This window comes from Pleurodeles waltl, chromosome 3_1 (assembly GCF_031143425.1).
Source record: "Pleurodeles waltl isolate 20211129_DDA chromosome 3_1, aPleWal1.hap1.20221129, whole genome shotgun sequence".
Classification (NCBI taxonomy): Eukaryota; Metazoa; Chordata; class Amphibia; order Caudata; family Salamandridae; genus Pleurodeles; species Pleurodeles waltl.
This window is the reverse complement of record NC_090440.1, coordinates 325,648,744-325,669,860: the sequence shown is the minus strand read 5'-3', so window position 1 is coordinate 325,669,860 and position 21,117 is coordinate 325,648,744. Positions and strand designations below refer to the sequence as shown.

The following is a 21,117-nucleotide window of genomic DNA, read 5'->3' as shown; positions in this document are numbered from 1 at the left end:
TCCAGCTATGGGCTACGCCTAAGATAGATCTCTTTGCTACTCTGGAGAACACACACTGTCGTCTTCATTGTAAGAGTTATGTCATCCGGTGGCAGAATTTCTGAGTAGCTTTTTCTGTTAAGAAAAAAGTGCTGAAAATTCTTGACTTTGTTTGGCTTCAGATAGCAGTAGTTCAGGATTGTGTTTATATTTGAAAATCACAATTTGAATTTTTTCTTCTTTGAGTTTGGTGGGGAACACTTTATTTTCGCAGGAAATCAGCTTTGGCATATGGGAAATCATTGCTTTCCTGCATCTTTCAATGATGAAAATATTTGAAAGTATTTAGTAGACTGCAGTTCTCCTCCCATCCTGTGTAATTGTTTCCTTTTTGTTAAGAGAGCATCAGAGAACCAAGGGCAACCAAACTTAGTGGTACATATTTGATAGGAACACTTGTGTCAAGAAGAATTTTGGAGTTTTTGAGGTAGTTATCAAAGATGATGCTAGATGGGTTCTGGCAGCAATCTCTTTGAGCATTGTGCATTTGAAAAGGATTTTTCTGAGATGCAGTTGAAGGAACTCTTTGGAAGGCTTATGGTAGTTAGATAAAAGACCTTGAGAGGTTTAGACAAGAAGGTATCAGTTGCAATTAAGTTGTCATACCGTTCCACTTCAACAGAGTCGAAACATTATGCTGATTAGATCAGCAATGAGTAGATACGTTTACAAGTATGGTGTGTATGGGTAGTGGCTGCAGCTTGTTTAGATGTAGTAGATTTTGAATGGCAGTGAACTGACGTTTATTTAATTGCTCCAGTTTGGGTTAAAGTCAACAAAAATATATTTATGGAGAATGTATTCTACAAAATGTTATGGTCTGTGAATTCCTCAATTATATGCTTGTGATGCCTCGAAGGATGATAGATGTGCGTAGGTAGCCGATATTCATTGGAACTGGTTCCATGTGGCTTTGAGAGACTGGTGAATAAAGGGAAGGTATATTTATGTTATTTAGATACAGTACAGGTGCTGTGTATCAGCAGCTTCACCGCCGGAACATTTTGGCAAACTGCCAGGATTATGTTGTACCTTGGTAGAAGAAAAGCGGTGAATGTTCTTTGAAAAATTACATTTCTAGGAGAGATTAATGTCTCATGGTTACACAGTGCTTCACCTATTAAGGCATAGCTTCTAAAGGAATGGCAGTGTCTGAGCAAATATGTGTAATAGCTTTGTGACCGATAAGAGATTCTATTGTCCTGCAACAAGCACATATTGCCCCTTCCACAAGCAAACAACTGCTTTGGCAGCTTGTGCACGAGGAATCAATGTTTTTTTTGAGTGACGCAATTTGGCCTTAAGTGCATACGTTTTCAAATCAGAATTGTCTCAATTCTGATTCTAATGTAGAAAGGTTGTTCATCGTTTTTTCATGTAAACTTTTCTTTTTAGTTGACATATTCTGGGTCCTCCTTCCAGATTGTTCGTGGTTGTTGGTGTTTTACTGCAAAACATAGTCTGGAAAATAACCAGCATCCTTCAGAATCCAAAGTAACTTCATTTTTTCTGGTAGCAATCAGCACAGGTCTTTCCATACTTAATGATTATTTATTTAACTAACTAGTTGTGAATAGTGCCATAATGTGTTGTTCGCAATATCTCCTAAACCTCATTGTAGTAGCAAGCTGTCTTTTGTTGCCATTTATCAGAAGTCCGAAACCCACTATCTCTCTGTTATTTTTTTTTAGGTTGCCACGCTTCATTCATTAGCAGCTTCTCTATCAGCTTCGATTTATCAAGCCTTGTGTGATAGCCACAGCTACAGGTATTAACTAAATATTAAAAAGACCTTGGTAAAAAGCATAACTATCGGCGTTCGTTTAACCAGCGTGAGTATTACTATAATTGTGGTAAAATGCAAGGTAACTTCCAACTCTAAACCCACAATATATCTATTCACGCTTGTGTTTGTTTTTTTTCATTTGGACATCTTTTTGTCGTTACATAGTCTAAATGAAATAAGTTATTTCAGTAATGAAATTGCATACCTGACCAAAGACACATCGTAAATTACCAATAGACGTGATCAATATGCAACTTGAAAATAAAAGCAATGGCTCAATTAAGAGAGGGGAAAAAATACGGAGGGAGAGTGCTACACACCATATATTTAATCAGCTGCAACTTTCAGTAAATGGAAATTTTAATTACAGTTTTTTGAGTATTGATTCAATATTTATTGGAAGATTCCCTCTCATTCCCTAAGAAGGAATTTAATTTCTTTCAGCGTGGCTAAAGTTGATATTTTTGACAGTCCAGTTCTGTTCTCTTACACAACTTAATTCCAATTTAAAAAAAACACCTTTTAGGCGCCTTTTTACCAATGCTTTAGAAAAATGTTGACGTGTTTAGGAAAACGCTTTCCCATTTATATTATGAACAATGTTTTTGCATGTCAGTCACTCTGAATTGAAAAATATTTCCAGAAGTAATAAAAAAAAAATCCGAGACTGTTACAGCTTCCCAGTTGTATTCTTTGAATACTTTGAGTTCGTCAAATAACGAAAATTTAGTAGCAACATAGAAAAAAGGTCTGAAGGAGTAAATGTATAGGGGTGTTCAGAATTTGACCCAAATGGCTTTTGTGGGAGAGCAGCTGAAGTTCTTCAGGATTTTCTTATTATGCAATTTAGACCTTGACCTCCGAGATAGACATAAATGTTAAAAAAATAAAGTAGAATAGACAAACATTCCTTTGTTACTATGTTTTGGACCAAATGCCCATGAAAAGCTTTTAAACCACCGAGCGTAATTTACTGACCCCATTAGTGCAGGTTATTATAATAGCTACCATATTTGCTTGCCAATCATTATTGAGTAAGGTTCATTCCTTGTTATAGATCTTCTATGATGGTTATTGTCATGATTAAGAAATAAATCATTTTTTTTTATTTCCACTTAGATGTATTAATATAAAGTGCACCGGATTTAGGTTTGTTAGCATGCTGTACATCGAAGAACCACCCACCATTTTGTAGAAGTGTGCTGATTTCTGGTTTACTGATACCGGGTGATGTAGATTCTACGTGTTCCTCTGCAATGCTCCTCGTGATCTGTGTAATTTAAATAAACTGCGTACTTCAAAAAGCATCCGGGTTGATGGGAAAATCATGGCTCTACATTCAAATTGAAAGAAAAGGAGACCCTGTTCCCAAAAGTTGGTGAAAATACCTGCTTCCCATGAATGTCCGCTGTAATTGTCTCAGATTGCTGACCAAACGATTAATCTGATTTTTGGAAATTCCACACAACCTTCTTTAAGTTTCAGCTTGTTTGACTGGTCACAGGGTCACAAATCAAATTGTCCGATATCCTCCATCGTATAGCTAGCTATTCATAGCAAAGTATGTAGTCGAGGAAGGCTGAAGGCTGTTGCTAACAGGAGTGAGTCAGAGTGTCCGGTGCAGAATTATGACTTTCTTCCTTTAAGTAGAACCATAGAGTATGTTTATTCAGTTTATTCCACATTTTCGTGAAAATGTTTTGCCACTCCTACATACATGTGCCTTTTCTGTCACCAATGGTGCTTAATTATTTGTCAAGCAGAAACAGTAGTAAGATGTTTTTGCACCTATTGGGAAAATATGGTTAAAGATGATGCTACCTGCTGATTTTAAAATAGTACTAAAAAGCACTTTATTTTTTCTTTTTAGCAATCAGACAGAAACAAATCAGTTCACTGGAATGACTTATCAGGGCCTTCTTTTGAGTGAAAGACGCAGACTACGGACAGAGAGCATTGAAGAACATGCAACACCAAATTCACCTCCTGCCTCTTGGCCTGGTGAGGAAAAGTATTCTCAAGGCAACCAATATTATGTCACTTTCTTTTTATTGTTTAATCCTGGTTTATCCTCTTCATAGGCCACAAGATTATAATTGGTTATCGTGGTAATGAGGGTGACAGAACCACTGCTATGAAGTTTTTGGTCTTATCCATACAATACACAGAAAGAGCAGCATGCACCTATCTCTAATACCAGCATACAAAGCTGTTACTTAGTGTCATCAAGGGTTTCAGGCAGTAGACCACATCATCCCCATCCTGCTGCAACTCCTCTGACTCCCTTGCCAACCTGCACCATCTCCAAAACCAACTGCATGATCCATAAAGACATTACCAATGTCACTCCCGCCTATCTGGCTGATAAGTCCACAGCTTTGTGTGACTCTCTGCCAACCTGCACCCAGGACACCATCAGACTAGAGGCAAAGAAGTGCAAAAAATAAAAAGCCAAGGCAAAAGGCTGAAAACTCATTAAACTGCAATGAAATAACAGTCCACCTCATCTCTCGAAAATCTCTAGTCACTTGATTTTTGCTGGATACGTCTACTTGCAGATTACTCTTCTTTTGAATATCCCAAACGTCATTCTGGATCTGTAGAGTGCACCAGCTTCACCTCTGCTCTGTGCGCTGTACCGCATGATGTCGCTGAAGCTATAAAGTTCCCTCATTCGTGTGATGTCAGTTTACTTTTTTCCACACCATTGATGCAATCCGAAGCTCTTCAGCTCTTCTCAGAAAAAAAGTTATTCAATGATTAATTTCAAATTATTTAAAAAATTTGCTGCACAAATGGTTGGGATTCAAGCCATGTAGGAACTCGGATGGTGAGGTCTCCGTCACTGATTCTTAGTCCATCTGCCTATGGTGCCTTCGGTCTGACCACAACATTGATGCTTGTGACTCTTGCAAAAGATGAATCCAATACACTCAAGGAGCAGGAAGCCAAAATGTTTATGGCTTGAGCGTGAGATATGTGATGTAGTTGAAGCAAATTTCGATAAAGTCTCCTTCGCCTAATTCTTCTAAGTTTAAAAAAAAAAAAAAAAAAAAAAAAGCCCAAGAAAAAGAAAATACATGAATCCTTCAGAAGATCTTCAGAAAGCAAATCTCCACCACTGGCTTCACCTGCTTCAGAAAAGCAAGTCTCCACTGCTGGCTTCACCTCCTTCAGATCAAAGTCAGCCCAGAGAAGAAGTACACCAAGTGGAAAAACATCAGGCTCCTGCATGCCCGTCAACGCCGCTGAAACCAGTGGACCCTACACCAGTGGGTCCAGCAGACTCTGCTCCAGCAAATGTTTAATCTCAATCAATCAATCAATCAAGGATTAATAGAGCGCACTAATCACCCGTTAGGGTCTCAAGGCGCTGGGGGGGAGCTACTGGTCGTAGAGCCATGTCTTGAGGCGTTTCCTGAATGTCAAGAAGTCTTGGGTCTGGCGAAGGTGGAGCGGTAGGGGGTTCCAGGTCTTGGCGGCTAGGTGAGAGAAGGATCTTCCTCTGGCGGTGGTGCGGCGGATGCGGGGGATGGAGGCGAGGGCGAGGCTGGCGGAGCGAAGATTGCAGGTGGGGGTGTGGAAGGTGAGTCTGTCGTTGAGGTAGGCTGGGCCTGTGTTGTGGAGGGCCTTGTGTGCGTGGATGAGGAGTTTGAAGGTGATCCTCTTTGACACTGGTAGCCAGTGAAGGTCTCTGAGGTGGGGGGAAATGTGGTCACGGCGTGGGATGTCCAGAATGAGGCGGGCGGATGCGTTCTGGATTCTTTGCAGTTTTGTTAGGAATTTGGTTGTTATTCCTGCATATAGGGCGTTTCTGTAGTTCAATCGGCTGCTGACCAGGGCGTGGGTGACAGTTTTCCTGGTTTCGACGGGAATCCACATGAAGATTTTGCAGAGCATGCAGAGAGTGTTATAGCAGGAAGAGAAGATGGCATTGACCTGCTGAGTCATGCTGAGTGTGGAGTCCAAAATGAAGCCTTGGTTGCGTGCGTGGGTGGTGGGCTCTCTGGGTTCTGCCTGAGAGAAATGACGAGATCCAGTTGAGTGCCTTGTCACGGATTCCAGCGTTGTGTAGGCGTGTGCGGAGAGTGTGATGACATACCGTGTCGAAAGCTGCGGAGAGGTCCAGGAGGATGAGTGGTGCTGTTTCTCCTTCGTCGAGCATGGTCCTAATGTCGTCTGGCAGCAATGAGTGCAGTCTCAGTGCTGTGGTTTCTGCGTGATCCTGATTGGGAGGTGTCGAGTACCTTGCTGTCTTCCAGGAACCGGGATAGTTGGCTGTTTACAATTTTTTCGATGACCTTGGCTGGGAAGGGGAGGAGGGAGATCGGCCGGTAATTCTTGGGGTCGTCTGGGTCTGCCTTTGGTTTCTTTAGCAGGACGTTGATTTCTGCGTGCTTCCATCTTTCTGGGAAGGTGGCTGACTCGAAGGAGCTGTTGATTGTTTTGCAGAGGTGGGGGGCGATGATGATGTTTGCCTTATTGAATATATGGTGTGTGCAGGGGTCCGATGGTGATCCGGAGAGGATGGACGCCATGGTGGTGGCGGTGTCCTCTATGTTGACGGGGGTCCAGGTGTGGATGAGGTGGGTGTTGCTTGGAGAGTTGGGTTCTTGGGTGTTTGTAGTCAGCTGGTGGGTCTGGGGTTTGAAGCTATTGTGGATTTCTTCTATCTTTCGACGGAAGTGGGTTGCCAGTGAGTTGCAGAACTCCTGTGATGGCAGGGGTTCGTTGGAGCTGGTCCTGGGGGGTGGAAAGCTCATTGACGATGCTGAAGAGCTCTTTACTGTTGTGAGCGTTGGCATTGATGCGGTTTTTGAAGTTGGTCCTTTTGGTGGTGCGGATCAGTTGGTGATGTTTGCGTAGGGCATCCTTGAAAGCAATGTGGTTGGAGTTGGTAGGGTCAAGGTGCCAGGTTTTTTCCATTCCATAGCCGTTTGGATTCCTGTAGTTCTGGGGTGAACCAGCTGGCCTTGATTCTGTGGGAGGTGTTTGTTTTTTTTTGAGCGGGCGAGGGTGTTGGCGCAATCTTCTATCCAGCGATGCAGGTTGGTGGTGGCTATGTTGGGGTCTGGGGTGCCAGGGGGTGGGGCCCGGGCAAGAGTGGAGATCAGTTGATCCGTTGATATTTTGCTCCAGTTGAGTCGGGGGGTTGTGTGCGGTGGTGGTAAGTGACTGGGTTTTGGTAGGAGAAGTGGATGCAGCGGTGGTCTGTCCAACTGAGTTCAGTGGTGTGGCTAAAAGAGACGTGATTGCTGGCTGAGAAGATGGGGTTGAGTGTGTGGCCTGCGGAGTGGGTGGGTGTAGTGACGAGTTGCTTGAGGCCGAAGTTGGCGAGGTTGTCGATTTAGGTTGGTGGTGTTGATATTGTTGTTATTTTCTAGGTGGAAGTTTAGGTCACCAAGGAGGATGTAGTCTGTTGAGGCGAGGGCTTGGGAGCTGATGCCGTCGGCGATGTCATTACAGAACTGCGGTATGGGTCCAGGGGGTCTGTAGACCAGTGTTCCTCTGAGTGTGTTGTTGGCGTTGATGTGGATTTTGAAGTGGAGGTGCTCGGCAGAGTTGATGGTGTCGTGGGAGTTGATGGAGACTCTTATGAAGTTTTTGTGGACTATGGCGATTCCTCCTCCTGGTCTGTTGATTCGGTCTCTTCTGGTGATCTTGTAGTTTTCTGGTATGGCTATGGCTACGTCTAGTTCTGAGGCCGAATTCATCCAGGTTTTGGTGAGGAATGCGATGTTGGGCGAGTATGTGGTCAGGAGGTCCCAGAGTTCAATTGCACGTTTGTGGCGGAGCGGGTGTTAAGTAGGATGCATCTTAGGCGGTTGTCTGTTTTGATTTGGAGTTTGGAGGTTAGGTTGCAGATGAAATTGCAGGCTTTGCAGGAGAAGGGTCCTTTGGTGCGCGTCGGTGAGTACTGGAAGCAGATGGAGGAGCGTCCTGGATTAAGGGCTTGGAGTTCGTTGGCAGTGTAAAGGTGTTTGGTGGCACGGGAGGCGTGTTGGCCAGGGGGTCTGGCGCTGGGCGCGGTCTTGGTGCAGACGGGCTTGCCTTTGGTGCACCAGCGGCGCGTCCGCGCTGCGGCCGGCATAAGAGGGGAGGTGGGAGGGAGTGGCAGCTGGGAGGAGGGAGGGAAACCTCCAATGGGAGTGCAGGGGGCGGGGGCAGCAGGAGTCAGGAGCAGGATGAGCTCAGAGGATGAGGGAGGGTGGCGGGGCCTTCCGGGAGAGGAGAAGCCAAGAAGCCCAGACAAGCCCAAACAAGCCGAAAACAATGGGCAGCACTTACCGGAGCAGTGGTGAGGAGGAAGCGACCTGCCTGCAAGGATGCAGGGTCAGAGGTCACCTTTGGCTTTAAGGCCCCAGTTTGGACATCCATACCCAAAATGTCCTGCGCCTGGGATGTATCCTTCTCTGTTTTTTAGTGCATTGTTCATTTTTTTTTTAGCAGTGCAGTGGTCGCCTCTGGTGCGCCTATCGTGCATTTGGGACAGATCGACGATTTCAAGCACCCTATCAATGGGTGCTGTAGGAAGTTGGCTCTGTATATACTATTTCAAAGTAAGAAATAGTGTGCGCAGAGTCCAAGGGTTCCCCTTACAGGTAAGATAGTGGCAAAAGTATATAATTCTAATGTTCTATTTTGTGGTAGTGTGGTTGAGCAGTAGGCTTATCAGAGGGTAGTGTTAAGCATTTGTTGTACACACAAGCAATACATGAGGAACACACACTCAAAGACTTACTCCAGGCCAATAGGTTTTTATATTGAAAAATATATTTTCTTAGTTTATTTTAAGAACCACAGGTTCAAGATTTACATTAAACACTTTAAATGTAGGGTACTTCACTTAGATACTTTAGGAACTTTGAATGAAAACAATATCATGTACAGTCTTTGTAAAAATGGCAATAAGCTATTTTTAAAGTGGACACAGTGCAAAGATCAACAGTTCCTGGTAGAGGTAAGTAAAGGTTATATTAGGAGGTAAGTAAAACACTTACAAGTCTCAGTCCTGGGGCATAGGCAGCCCACCGTTGGGAGTTCAAGGCAACCCCAAAGTTACCACACCAGCAGCTCAGGGCCGGTCAGGTGCAGAGGTCAAAAGGTGCCCAAAACACAAAGGCGCCTATGGAGAACAGGGGTGCTCTGGTTCCAGTCTGCCAGCAGGTAAGTACCTGCTTCCTCGGGAGGCAGACCAGGGGGGTTTTGTAGAGCACTGGGGGGACACAAGTAGCCACACAAAACACACCCTCAGCGGCACAGGGGCGGCCGGGTGCAGTGTACAAAACAGGTATCAGGTTTCAGGTAGGAATCAATGGAGGGACCCGGGGGTCACTCTAGCAGTGCAGGCAGGCACAGGGGGGAGGCTTCTTGGGACAGCCACCACCTGGGCTAGGCAGAGGGTCGCCTGGCGGTCACTCCTGCGTTGAAGTTTGGTTCCTTCAGGTCCTGGGGGCTGCAGGTGCAGTGTTGGTTCCAGGTGTCGGGTCCCTTGTTACTAGCAGTCGCGGTCAGGGAGAGACTCTGGATTATCTCTACAGGCGTCGCTGTGGGGGCTCAGAGTGGTCGTCTCTGGTTACTCACAGTCGCCGGGGAGTCCTCCCTGAGGTGTTAGTTTTCTGCAGGTCGAGCCAAGGGCATCTGGTGCAGAGTGTAGAGTCTCACGCTTCCAGCGGGAAACGTGAAGTCCTTGGAAGTTGCTCCTTTGTTGCAAAGAAGTAGCTGGTTTTGAACAGGGCCGCTGTTCACGGGAGTTTCTTGGTCCTGTAGTCCAGGGCAGTCCTTTGAGGCTTCAGAGGTCGCTGGTCCCTGTCTGATGCGTCGCTGGAGCAGGTTTTCGAAGTTGGAGACAGGCCGGTAAGGCTGGGGCCAAATCAGTTGTCATCTTTCTCCTTCTCTGCAGGCTTGTAGGTCAGCAGTCCTTCTTGTTTCTTCAGCTTGCAGGAATCTGATTTCCTGGGTTCTGAGGTGCCCCTAATTACTGAATTTAGGGGTGTGTTTAGGTCTGGGGGCAGTAGCCAATGGCTATTGTCCTTGAGGGTGGCTACACCCTCCTTGTGCCGCCTCCCTGAGGGGAGGGGGGCACATCCCTATTCCTATTGGGGGAATCCTCCAAAATCAAGATGTAGGATTTCTAAAGGCATGGGTCACCTCAGCTCAGGACACCTTAGGGGCTGTCCTGGCTGGTGGGTGACTCCTCCTTGTTTTTCTCATTATGTCCCCTGGACTTGCCGCCAAAAATGGGGGCTGTGTCCAGGGAGCGGGCATCTCCACTAGATGGAGTGCCCTGGGGAATTGTAACACGAAGCTTGATCCTTTGAGGCTCACTGCTAGTTGTTACAGTTCCTGCAGTGAGGAGGTGTAAAGCATCTCCACCCATTGCAGGCTTTGTTTCTGGCCTCAGAGAGCACAAAGGCTCTCACCCCAGGGGGTCAGAAGCTCGTCTCTCAGCAGCAGACTGGCACAGACCAGTCAGTCCTGCACTGAAGGATTGGGTAAAATACAGGGGGCATCTCTAAGATGCCCCCTGTGTACATTTTTTAATAAATCCAACACTGCCATCAGTGTGGGTTTATTATTCTGAGAAGTTTGATACCAAACTTCCCAGTATTCAGTGTAGCCATTATGGAGCTGTGGAGTTCGTTTTTGACAAACTCCCAGACCATATACTTAATATGGTCACACTGTACTTACAATGTCTAAGAATATACTTAGACACTGTAGGGGCATATTGCTCATGCAGCTATGCCCTCACCTGTGGTATAGTGTACCCTGCCTTAGGGCTTTAAGGCCTGCTAGAGGGGTGTAGGAAAGTACCATCTTGCCTGGCATGTTACCCCCATTTTTACTTGTGTGTCAGTTTGTTTTTGCCTGTGTCACTGGGATCCTGCTAGCCAGGACCCCAGTGCTCATAGTTTGTGGCCTATATGTGTTCCCTGTGTGGTGTCTAACTGTATCAATGAGGCTCCGCTAACCAGAACCTCAGTGTTAATGCTCTCTCTGCTTTTAAAATTGTCACTGCAGGCTAGTGACCATTTTCACCAATTCTGATTGGCACACTGGCACACCCTTGTAATTCCCTAGTATATGGAACCTAGGCACCCAGGGTATTGAGGTTCCAGGAGATCCCTATGGGCTGCAGCATTTCTTTTGCCACCCATAGGGAGCTCAGACAATTCTTACACAGGACTGCCACTGCAGTCTGCGTGAAATAATGTCCACATTATTTCACAGCCATTTTACACTGCACTTAAGTAACTCATAAGTCACCTATATGTCTAACCCTCATTTAGTGAAGGTTAGGTGCAAAGTTACTAAGTGTGAGGGCACTGTGGCACTAGTCAAGGTGCCCCCACATTGTTCAGGGCAATTTCCACAGACTTTGTGAGTGCAGGGACACCATTACACGCGTGCACTACATATAGGTCAATACCTATATGTAGCTTCACAATGGTAACTCCGAACATGGCCATGTAACATGTTTTTGGAATTGTCCCCCCATGCGAAATCTGGTATTGGGGTGCCAGTCCCATGCATCCCCGGGGCCCCAGCATGGACCCCGGGTACTGCCAAACTAGCTCTCTAGGGTATTCACTGCAGCTACCGCTCCTGCCAACACACAGACAGGCTTCTGCCCTCCTGGGGTCTGGGCAGCCCAATCCCAGGAAGGCAGAAAAAAGGCAGAAAAAAGGATTTCCTCTGAGAGAGGGTGTTACACCCTCTTCCTTTGGAAATAGGTGTTAAGGGCTGGGGAGGAGTAGCCTCCCCATCCTCTGGAAATGCTTTGAAGGGCACAGATGGTGCGCTCCTTACATAAGCCAGTCTACCCCGATTCAGGGACCCCCCAGCCCCTGCTATGGAGAGAAACTGGACAAAGGAAAGGGGAGTGACCACTTCCCTGTCCATCGCCACCCCAGGGGTGGTGCCCAAAGCTCCTCCAGTGTGTCACATACCTCTGCCATCTTGAATGCAGAGGTGTGAGGGCACAATGGAGGCCTCTGAGTGGCCAGTGCCAGCAGGTGCCGTCAGAGACTCCTCCTGATAGGTGCTTACCTGGTTCGATGGCCAATCCTTTTCTGAGGGGTATTTAGAGTCTCTCCTGTGGGTTTCTCTTCAGGTAACGAATGCAAGAGCTCACCAGAGTTCCTCTGCATCTCTCTCTTGAACTTCTGTCAAGGATCGATCGCTGACTGCTCCAGGACGCCTGCAAAACCGCAGAAAAGTAGCAAGACGACTCCCAGCAACATTGTAGCGCCTAATCCTGCCAGCTTTCTCGACTGTTTCCTGGTGGTGCATGCTCCGAGGGCTGTCTGCCTTCACCCTGCACTGGAAGCCAAGAAGAAATCTCCTGTGGGTTGACGGAGTCTTCCCCATGCTAACGCAGGCACCAAACTTCTGCATCATCGGTCCTCTGGGTCCCCTCATCTTAACGAGCGTGGTCCCTGGAACACAGGAACTGGATCCAAGTGACCCCGACAGTCCAGTGGTCCTTCTGTCCAAATTTGGTGGAGGTAAGTCCTTGCCTCCCCATGCCAGACAGTAATCCTGTGTACTGCGTGATCTGCAGCTGCTAGTGCTTCTGTGCACTTTTGCAAGGAATCCTTCGTGCAGGGCACAGCCCAGGTCCACAGCACACCATCCTGCATTGCTCAACTCGGTGAGTTGACCACCGGCTTCGTGGGACCCTCTTTTGGTATGTTGAGATGACAGCCGAGCTCAGATTTCTTGAACGCCTGTTCAAGTGCTTCTGTGGGTGCTGCCTGCTTCTGCGTGGGCTCTTGGTCTTGCTGAGCGCCCCCTCTGTCTCCTCCTCTAAGGGGCGACCTACTGGCTCTTCCTGGGTCCGTGCAGCACCCATTTTCTTCAACTGCGATTCTTGCAGCTAGCAAGGCTTGTTTGCGGTCTTTCTGCGCGGAAACAACTCTGCATCCTCCAGCACGCCGTGGGGCATCTTCTGTTCAAAGGAGAAGTTCCTGGCACCTTCCATTGTTGCAGAATCTTCAGCTTCTTCCACCCAGAGGCAGCGCTTTTGCACCATAATCCGGGGTTTAGTGGCCTCTTGCCCCCCCGGACACTTGCGTGACTATTGGACTTGGTCCCCTTCCTTTTCAGGTCCAGGAATCCGCCTTCAGTGCTTTGCATTCAGTTGTTGCCTTTGCAGAATCCCCTATCACGTACTGTGTTTCTGGGGTAGTAGGGTAACTTTACTCCTACTTTTCAGGATCTTGGGGTGGGGTATTTTGGACACCCTTAGTGTTTTCTTACACTCCCAGCAACCCTCTACACACTACACTAGGCCTGGGGTCCATTCGTGGTTTGCATTCCACGTTTGGAGTATATGGTTTGTGTTGCCCCTAGGCCTATTGTATCCTATTGCATCCTATTGTATTCTACAGTGTTTGCACTACTTTTCTAACTTACCTGATTTTGGTTTGTGTGTATATTTTGTGTATTTTACTTACCTCCTAATGGAGTATATCCTCTGAGATATTTTTGGCACATTGTCACTAAAATAAAGTACCTTTATTTTTAGTACATCTGAGTATTGTGTTTCTTATGATATAGTTCTATATGATATAAGTGGTATAAGTGGTATAGTAGGAGCTTTGCATGTCTCCTAGTTCAGCCTAAGCTGCTCTGCTATAGCTACCTCTATCAGCTTAAGCTGCTAGAACACTACTAATCTACTAATAAGGGATAACTGGACGTGGCACAAGGTGTAAGTACCATCAGATACCCACTATAAGCCAGGCCAGCCTCCTACAAGGGGTGACTTACCTATGCCACAGGCAGTGTTTTGTAGGCATGGCATCCTGAGGGGGATGCCATGTCGACTTTGCCTTTTTCTTCCCACCAACACACACAATCTGCAATGGCAGTTTACATGTGTTAGATGAGGGGTCCCTTAGGGTGGCACAACATATGCTGCAGCCCTTAGGGACCTTCCCTGGTCACAGGGCCCTTGGTACCACTGGTACCTTTTACAAGGGACTTATCTGTGTGCCAGAGGTGTGCTAATTGTGGAAACAATGGTACATTTTTAGTGAAAGAACACTGGTGCTGGGGCCTCGTTAGCAGGGTCTCATCACACTTCTCAGTCAAGTCAGCATCAGTATCAGGCAAAAAGTGGGGGGTAACTGCAACAGGGAGCCATTTTCCTACAGCACGTAATGGGGTTCCAGTCTTCCCCTTTCTAATGGATACAACTACCTGTGGATTCCTCACCTAAAGAATTTTCCCCTTGCGCCAGCTTTCGATGGAAATTTTCTTCTAGCTCTGCACGTTTACGATGAAGTCACAATTGCCCGACTCCCACGCAATGCCGTATTGCTTCATCCAGGCAATAAGACGTTCTCGTGGACGTGCAGACGTCAGTTCCCTTTTTTCCGTGCCTTTGAGAAACGGTTTTTGTTCAAGGCTACCAGGGAGCAACAGTTTCACTTCGGTGTAACTATGTCGCAGCCGAGGAAGTCGGGTTTTAAACCCTGTAAGCAGTGCGGAGGTCGCATGTCTGTCACGGACCCACATGACAATTGCTTGTGGTGCCTTAGTTCTGACCACGAAGTCGAGTTGTGCGGTTCATGCCAGAACATGAATCCAAAGACCCTGGAAGAACGGGAGGCTAAATTGTTTCTGGGCTGATAGAAGAAGAAGGAGAAGCATCATCATAGAGAATCTTTTTCTAAATCCTCGAGGTCTCATCAGCGTCATCGGGACTCTCGGCGCCGGCATGGATCACGGCACCGATCGAGCAGAGACCGCTCCCGTTTGAGATCACCATCGGCTCGGCGCCGACTGACATGGGAGGTCAGCTCAACTATGACGCCTCCGACGACTCCAGCTTCACCGACGTCTCCACTGTTGGTGTATGAAGTGGATCCGCATCAGGAGCCGAGGGCTTCTCTGGAGCAGGAGATGCCTGGGCCGTCGTCGGCTTCACCTCAAGCACCGGCTCCTCAAGGTTATCCGTCTTTCGCGGCACCGGGCACGGATCCAGCAGAATTTCTTAATGCTATGTTTAATATCTTTGCCACCATGGCCCCTGGAGGTGTGCATGCGGGGGCCGTCAGGCCCTTTGGCCTTCGACATGGGTGTTCCGGCTTCTTACAGGCCGACGCCCTTTATCCCTTTCTTCCTTCGGGAAGTACCGCTTCGGCGCCGATGCCTTTGGCGTCACCCAGAAGACCGGTGACGCTGACGCCGTCCCGGCGCCGATGGATTCACCACGGATCCAGTTGACCTTAAAGATGCCTGTGGCGCTGAGGGATCCGGCGTCGGATTACTTTGAGGATCGACGCCACCAGCGGTCTTTGGCGTCGGCTGACGCCTTATCGACGCCGGGGATCGAGTCCAGGCTCCGCTCCAGAAGGTTGGATCTGAGGATGCTGAAGAAGCAGGAATATGAGAAGCAGCACTTGGAGGAAGATCATGGAGCCTTCAGGGGACCTGCAAGGTTTGGACACTGCAAGCAGCCTAGACACTTCCCCGGAATGGGACTTGGCTTCTCCGGGTGGAGTATACAGAGGAGGCTGCCTCTTTTCACGGTGCGGAAGGCAGCAGACTTTTTGGACCTTCCACTTCCAGCTGCGGATGTAAAGACCAACATCCTTACTGAGGTGTTGCATCCAGCATCAGCTGTGGCGGAGCCCCTTCTTCCTTTCAATGAGGCTCTTACAGACCCTATTAGGGAAGTTTGGAAGAAGCCAGTGACTTTGGCTGCCGTAAACAGGTCGGTGGCGAGACTCTACCGAGTGGCCCCAGGTGATCCAGACTTTTTGTCCAAGCACCCAACTCTGGAGAGTTTGGTTGTGCAAGCGTTGTGTTCCTCCTGTTCTGCTCCTGGGTCGTTTCCCAGAGTTCCAGCAGACAGGGAGTCTAAGAGAATGGACCAGTCAGCTAAAAAGGCCTTCTCCTAATGTAGCCTGGCTTTGAAATCCACAAGGGCTACTTGAATTTTAGGACGATACATTTATGATGGAGGCAAACTTTTTGGATCGAAAGCCGACTCTGCTTGGAGCGGTTTAAGGAGAGTAGAGCCACGGCAAGATCCTTGGGACTGCAAGCAGCCACATCCTCTTCTTTGAAATCACTTAGAAGGTTTAGAGGATTTGGTTGTGGTGCTTCCTTTCGTGGCAGGCTCCATGCGGCAGGACAGCAATCTTCAGGAGCTCTCCCTTATAGATACTTCAGGAGCAGGGGTAGAGTACGCACTAGAGGGGCCGCCCAGCAGCACTCTGCTGCCTCTTCCTCTTCCTCCGGAGGGGTGCAGCAGGGAAAGCAACCTTAGTTCTCCATCACTCCCTGTTCACAAATCTCCTGTAGGGGGGAGACTAACTCACTTTCTTTGCATGTGGGAGTCAATAACATCAGACTCCTGGGTCACCGATATTGTGGGGAAAGGTTATGCTCTTCCCTTTTGGGAGTTTCCTCCTCCCATCCCTCCCCGCCTATCCTCCTGTTCGGACGGCCATCTTCTGTTACTGCAACAGGAGTTGATATCCCTTTTGTCAAAGGGTGCAGTGGAGTTGGTCCCGGAGCAGGAGAGGGGTCAGGGCTGCTATTCAAGATACTTCATGATCCCCAAAAAGGATGGTCGGTTGAGGCCAATCTTGGACCTGAGGCTTTTGAATTGGTTCGTCCAGCAGGAAAAGTTCAAGATGCTGACCCTGTCACAGGTTCTTTTGGCGTTGAACGAAGGAGATTGGATGGTGTCCGTCGACTTGCAGGATGCTTACTTCCATATTCTGATCCTCAAGTTGCACAGGAAGTATCTCCGGTTTGTAGTGGGGTCGCAACACTATCAGTTTGCGGTCCTTCCGTTTGGTCTTACTTCGGCACCTCGAGTCTTGACGAAGGTGATGGCGGTGGTTGCAGCGGAGCTCAGAAGAAAGGGGAAAGTAGTATTTCCTTATCTGGATGATTGGTTGATCAAAGCCAAGTCTCCGGAGCTCTTGCGGCATCACCTGCAGTCGACAACTCAGTTGGTGTTCGATCTGGGCTTTTCAGTGAACATGCCCAAATCTCACCTAGAGCCCTCTCACTGCCTCCTGTTCATAGGGGCAGTACTGGACACAACATTGAATCGGGCCTTTCCACCGCCGCAGCGGATTCTGGAAATTCAGGCGTTGATTCCAATGTTTCGAAAAGGAACGGTCGTTCCAGTCATCAAGGTCCTTCATCTGCTCGGTCTGTTCGCTTCTTGCATTCTACTGGTCACTCATGCACGCTGGCACATGAGGGCTCTTCAGTGGTGCGTCCACAGGCAGTGGTTTCAACACAAAGGAGCTCTCGATGACTCGATAAGGATCTCCAGAGATGCTGCAGCGGATCTTCAATGGTGGGCTGTGGTTGGCAACCTGTCGCAAGGAAGGCCGTTCTCGCTACCTCCGCCAGTGGCCACAGTTGTAACTGATGCTTCCACTCTAGGGTGGGGAGCTCATCTGGGGGACCTGGAGATCAAAGGTTGTTGGTCTCTAGGAGAACAGAGGTTTCACATCAATCTGTTGGAACTGCGGGCGATACGTCTGGCTCTCAAGGCCTTCCTCCCTTCCCTTCGCAGTCAGCCGGTTCAGGTCCTGATGGAAAATACTACTGCGATGTGGTATATAAACAAGCAGGGAGGAGTGGGGTCATATCTTCTCTGCAGAGAAGCTCTTCGGCTCTGGTCCTGAAGCCAGGACCACCAGATTTGCTTGGTAGCAAATCATTTGGCCGGAGTTCTGAACGTGCGTGCAGACAGTCTCAGTCGGCTCATCTCGACCGATCACGAGTGGCGTCTTCATCCAGATCTGGTCCATCTTCCAGAGGTGGGGATATCCACAGATCTGTTTGCCACTCTGGAGAATGCGCACTGCCCGTCGTTTTGCAGCCTACAGTATCCGGTGCAAGGAGCTTTGGGGGACGCGTTTTAGATGTCCTGGAAGGGTCAGTTACTTTACGCGTTTCCTCCCATACCCTTGATTCCTCGGGTTTTGAGGAACATCCGCCAAGACCAGGCACAAGTGATCCTAATAGCCCCGGATTGGCCAAGAAGGGTATGGTACTCGGATGTTCTCCAACTCTCTCTGTGCCCTCCGCTCCGTCTCTGGTACAGGGCAGACCTCCTCTCGCAGTCGCAGGGGCAGGTTCTACACCCCCACCTCCAGAGCCTGCACCTTCATGCCTGGAGATTGAACGGGACAATCTGAATTCCTTTTCTCTCCCGCCGGAGGTGGTGGAAGTTTTTATCGGCCAGGCGACACTCCACTAAATCGATCTATGCAAGCAGGTGGGCCAGATTTTTCAGTTGGTGTGGAGAGAACCAAATTGATCCCTTGAAGGCCCATTTGTCTGATGTATTGTTATTTGCTTTATCCTTGGCACAGAAGGGTTGTGCAGTTGTCACAGTTAAGGGTTATTTATCAGTGCTGTCGGCTTTTCTGTGCCTTCCAGATCAATCCTCCTTGTTTAAGTCACCTATTGTATTGAGGTCCATTAAGGGTCTCACTAATAAGTTTCCACCCACTCCGTTTGTTATGCCACAGTGGGATCTTAACTTAGTATTGACCTTTCTTATGGGATCGCCATTTGAGCCAATGCACTCTTGTTCATTGAGACTTTTAGTTTTGAAGACTGTTTTTCTAGTGGCCATAACATCGGCTAGAAGAGTGAGTGAGCTTCAGGCTCTTAGTGTAGAGCCCCCATATATTTCCTTTTACAGGGACAAAGTGGTGTTAAGGACCAAGGCGACTTTCCTCCCGAAGGTTGTTCCACCCTTTCATTTGGGACAGTTCATTACTCTCTCTTCCTTCTATCCTCCACCTCTTCCATCCAAGGAGGAAGAGAGGCTTCACCGGTTGGATCCACGAAGAGCATTGAGCTTCTTCATCAACAGGACCGGGGAGTTCAGGCAAGACGATCAGCTCTTCGTTTGTTACGTGGGGAAGAGGAGAGGCAGAGCTGTCCACAAGGAAATGCTGTCCAGGTGGATCATTCTTTGCATCAAGCTATGTTATTCTTTAGCAAAGAAAGAACCTCCTGTAGGGCTTCAAGCCCGTTCCACCAGGGCTAAGGCTGCTTTGTCGGCCTTGGCTAGGGGTGTTCCTGTGGTTGACATCTGCAAAGCGGCATCTTGGGCATCCCTCCATACTTTTGTGAAACATTATTGTTTGAACTCTGAGGTCAGGAGGGCCCACTCAGTGCTGCAGGATTTCTTGGTTTGACCATTCAGGCACCCACCTCCGGAAGGGATACTGCTTTGGGACTCTATTCTTTAGGTGAAGAATCCACAGGTAGTCGTATCCATCTGAAGAACAAGTTACTTACCTTCGGTAACGCCTTTTCTGGTGGATACACTAGTTACCTTGGGATTCCTCACGGTCCCACCCGCCTCCCTGTTGCCTGACTGGTCTTAACACGAATTCCTTGGGTGAGCACCTGTATATTGTATATATCTATATGATGATGCGATGTTTATATATTTCTTTATATATATATATATATATATATATATATATATATATATATATATATATATAAAAGGAAACGTGTGGATATGTATATATATTTATATGCATAATTCTTGTTGTTTCTACTAGTTTTGTTTCATATTATTGGAATAAAAGTTGGAATATAAGTTTGATTGATGTACTTCTATCACTTCTGTAATGCAATGTTCACCTGTTCGCCTCAAAGGCACGTAATAAATGGTGATAACTGACGAGGACTTGTTGTTGCCTGGATGACGTCATACGGCGTCTTGTGGGAGTCGGGCAATTGTGATGTCATCGTCGACGTGCAGAGCTAGAAGAAAATTTCAGTTGAAAGCTGGCGCGAGGGGAAAATTCTTTAGGTGAGGAATCCACAGGTAGCTAGTGTATCCACCAGAAAAGGCGTTACGAAGTTAAGTAACTTGTTCATCTTGGCGATTGGCTGTTGAAGGCAAACTCGCCCCAGACAGTCTCCCACCTCAAGGCAGTGGCGCACCTTTTGCATTCGCTGGGGTTCACTATCAGCGTGCCGAAGTCACACCTGACTCCTTCTCAGACGCTCCCTTTCAACTGAGCTGTTCTGGACACAGTGCAGTTTCGGGCTTATCCTCCCGAAAAGTGAGTCCAGGTTATTGGACATCCTGCTTGTCCAACATGCCAGATGGCACATGTGGGCTCTGCAGTGGAACCTGAAGTTCCAGTGGGCACAGCATCAGGGGAATCTCTCAGACATGGTTCAGAGCTCGGAGGGAACTGCGAAAGACCTGCAGTGGTGGTTGTCGAATCCAGATTGGGTCAATGGCAGATCCCTCTCCCTTCCCCAACCAGATCTCACAGTAGTGACAGATGCATCCTCCTGGGATGGGGTGACCACATGGGAGAGGTGGAGATCAGAGTCCTAGGGTCGCTAGCGGAGTCTGGACTCCACATTAACTTTTTGGAGCTCTGGGCGATCGGACTTGGATTAAAAGCATTTCTTCCATCTTTCAAAGGGAATGTAGTGCAGGTGTTCACCGACAACACCACCGCCATGTGGCATTGCAACAAGCAGGGCGGAGTGGGGTCATGGACCCTTTGTCAAGAGGCTCTTCACTTCTGGACATGGGTGGAATGCCAGGGCATTTACCTGGTGGTTCAACATCTGGTGGGCTCTCTGAATGTCAGAGCAGATGAACTCAGCCATCAATGCATAGTTGATCACAAATGGTCTCTCTGTCCGGAGGTGGTGCAAGGTCTCTTTCAGTAGTGGGGGGAGCTTGGTTAGATCTCTTAGCCGCCGCAGGTAACGTGCAATGTCAGCTGTTTTGCGCGTTGGAGTTTCCAAGGCGGCACTCGCTCTGCAACGCTTTTCGTCACGAGTGGAACTCAAGCCTACTGCCCCTCTTCCTCTGCCCAGAGTTCTGAAGAAAATCAGGCAAGACCTTGCCCAAGTAATCTTGGTGGCTTGGTGGACACGAAGAGTCTGTTATCCCGAGCTCCTGAGTATGACCATTGATCCTCCGATCAAACTGCCCCTTCGGGAGGATCTTTAATTGCAGCAGCAGGGGATGGTTATTCACCCAAACGTCTCCAGTCTTTGCCTCCTTGCGTGGGGATTGAGCTGCGACAGTTGACTGCTTGTGACCTTCCACCTGAAGTCTGTATTGGCAGCCACGCATCCCTCCACCAAAACTGTGTACGCTTGTCATTGGAAGAAATTTGTGGCATGGTCTGTCAACAAATCTGTTGATCCCCTCTCTGCACCTCTCAGAGTAAGTGAGCTTCGGGCTCCTTCTTCAAAGCCACCATTCCTAGCAGTGCGTCCTGACAAAGTGGTGCTTCGTA

The 21,117-nt window shown here is 48.0% G+C and overlaps 1 protein-coding gene across 2 annotated transcripts in view; it reads left to right on the top strand.

The window, feature by feature from the left end:
- The window catches only part of DMXL2 (Dmx like 2), a 1,615,381-nt gene that overhangs the window by 937,253 nt on the left and 657,011 nt on the right, over nucleotides 1-21,117 (top strand). For both annotated transcript variants that reach the window (XM_069222485.1, XM_069222484.1), the window contains exons 26-27: nucleotides 1,731-1,807; nucleotides 3,696-3,826. In XM_069222485.1, coding sequence (XP_069078586.1) covers nucleotides 1,731-1,807; nucleotides 3,696-3,826 — 208 coding nt within the window. The remainder of the gene's footprint in view (nucleotides 1-1,730; nucleotides 1,808-3,695; nucleotides 3,827-21,117) is intronic.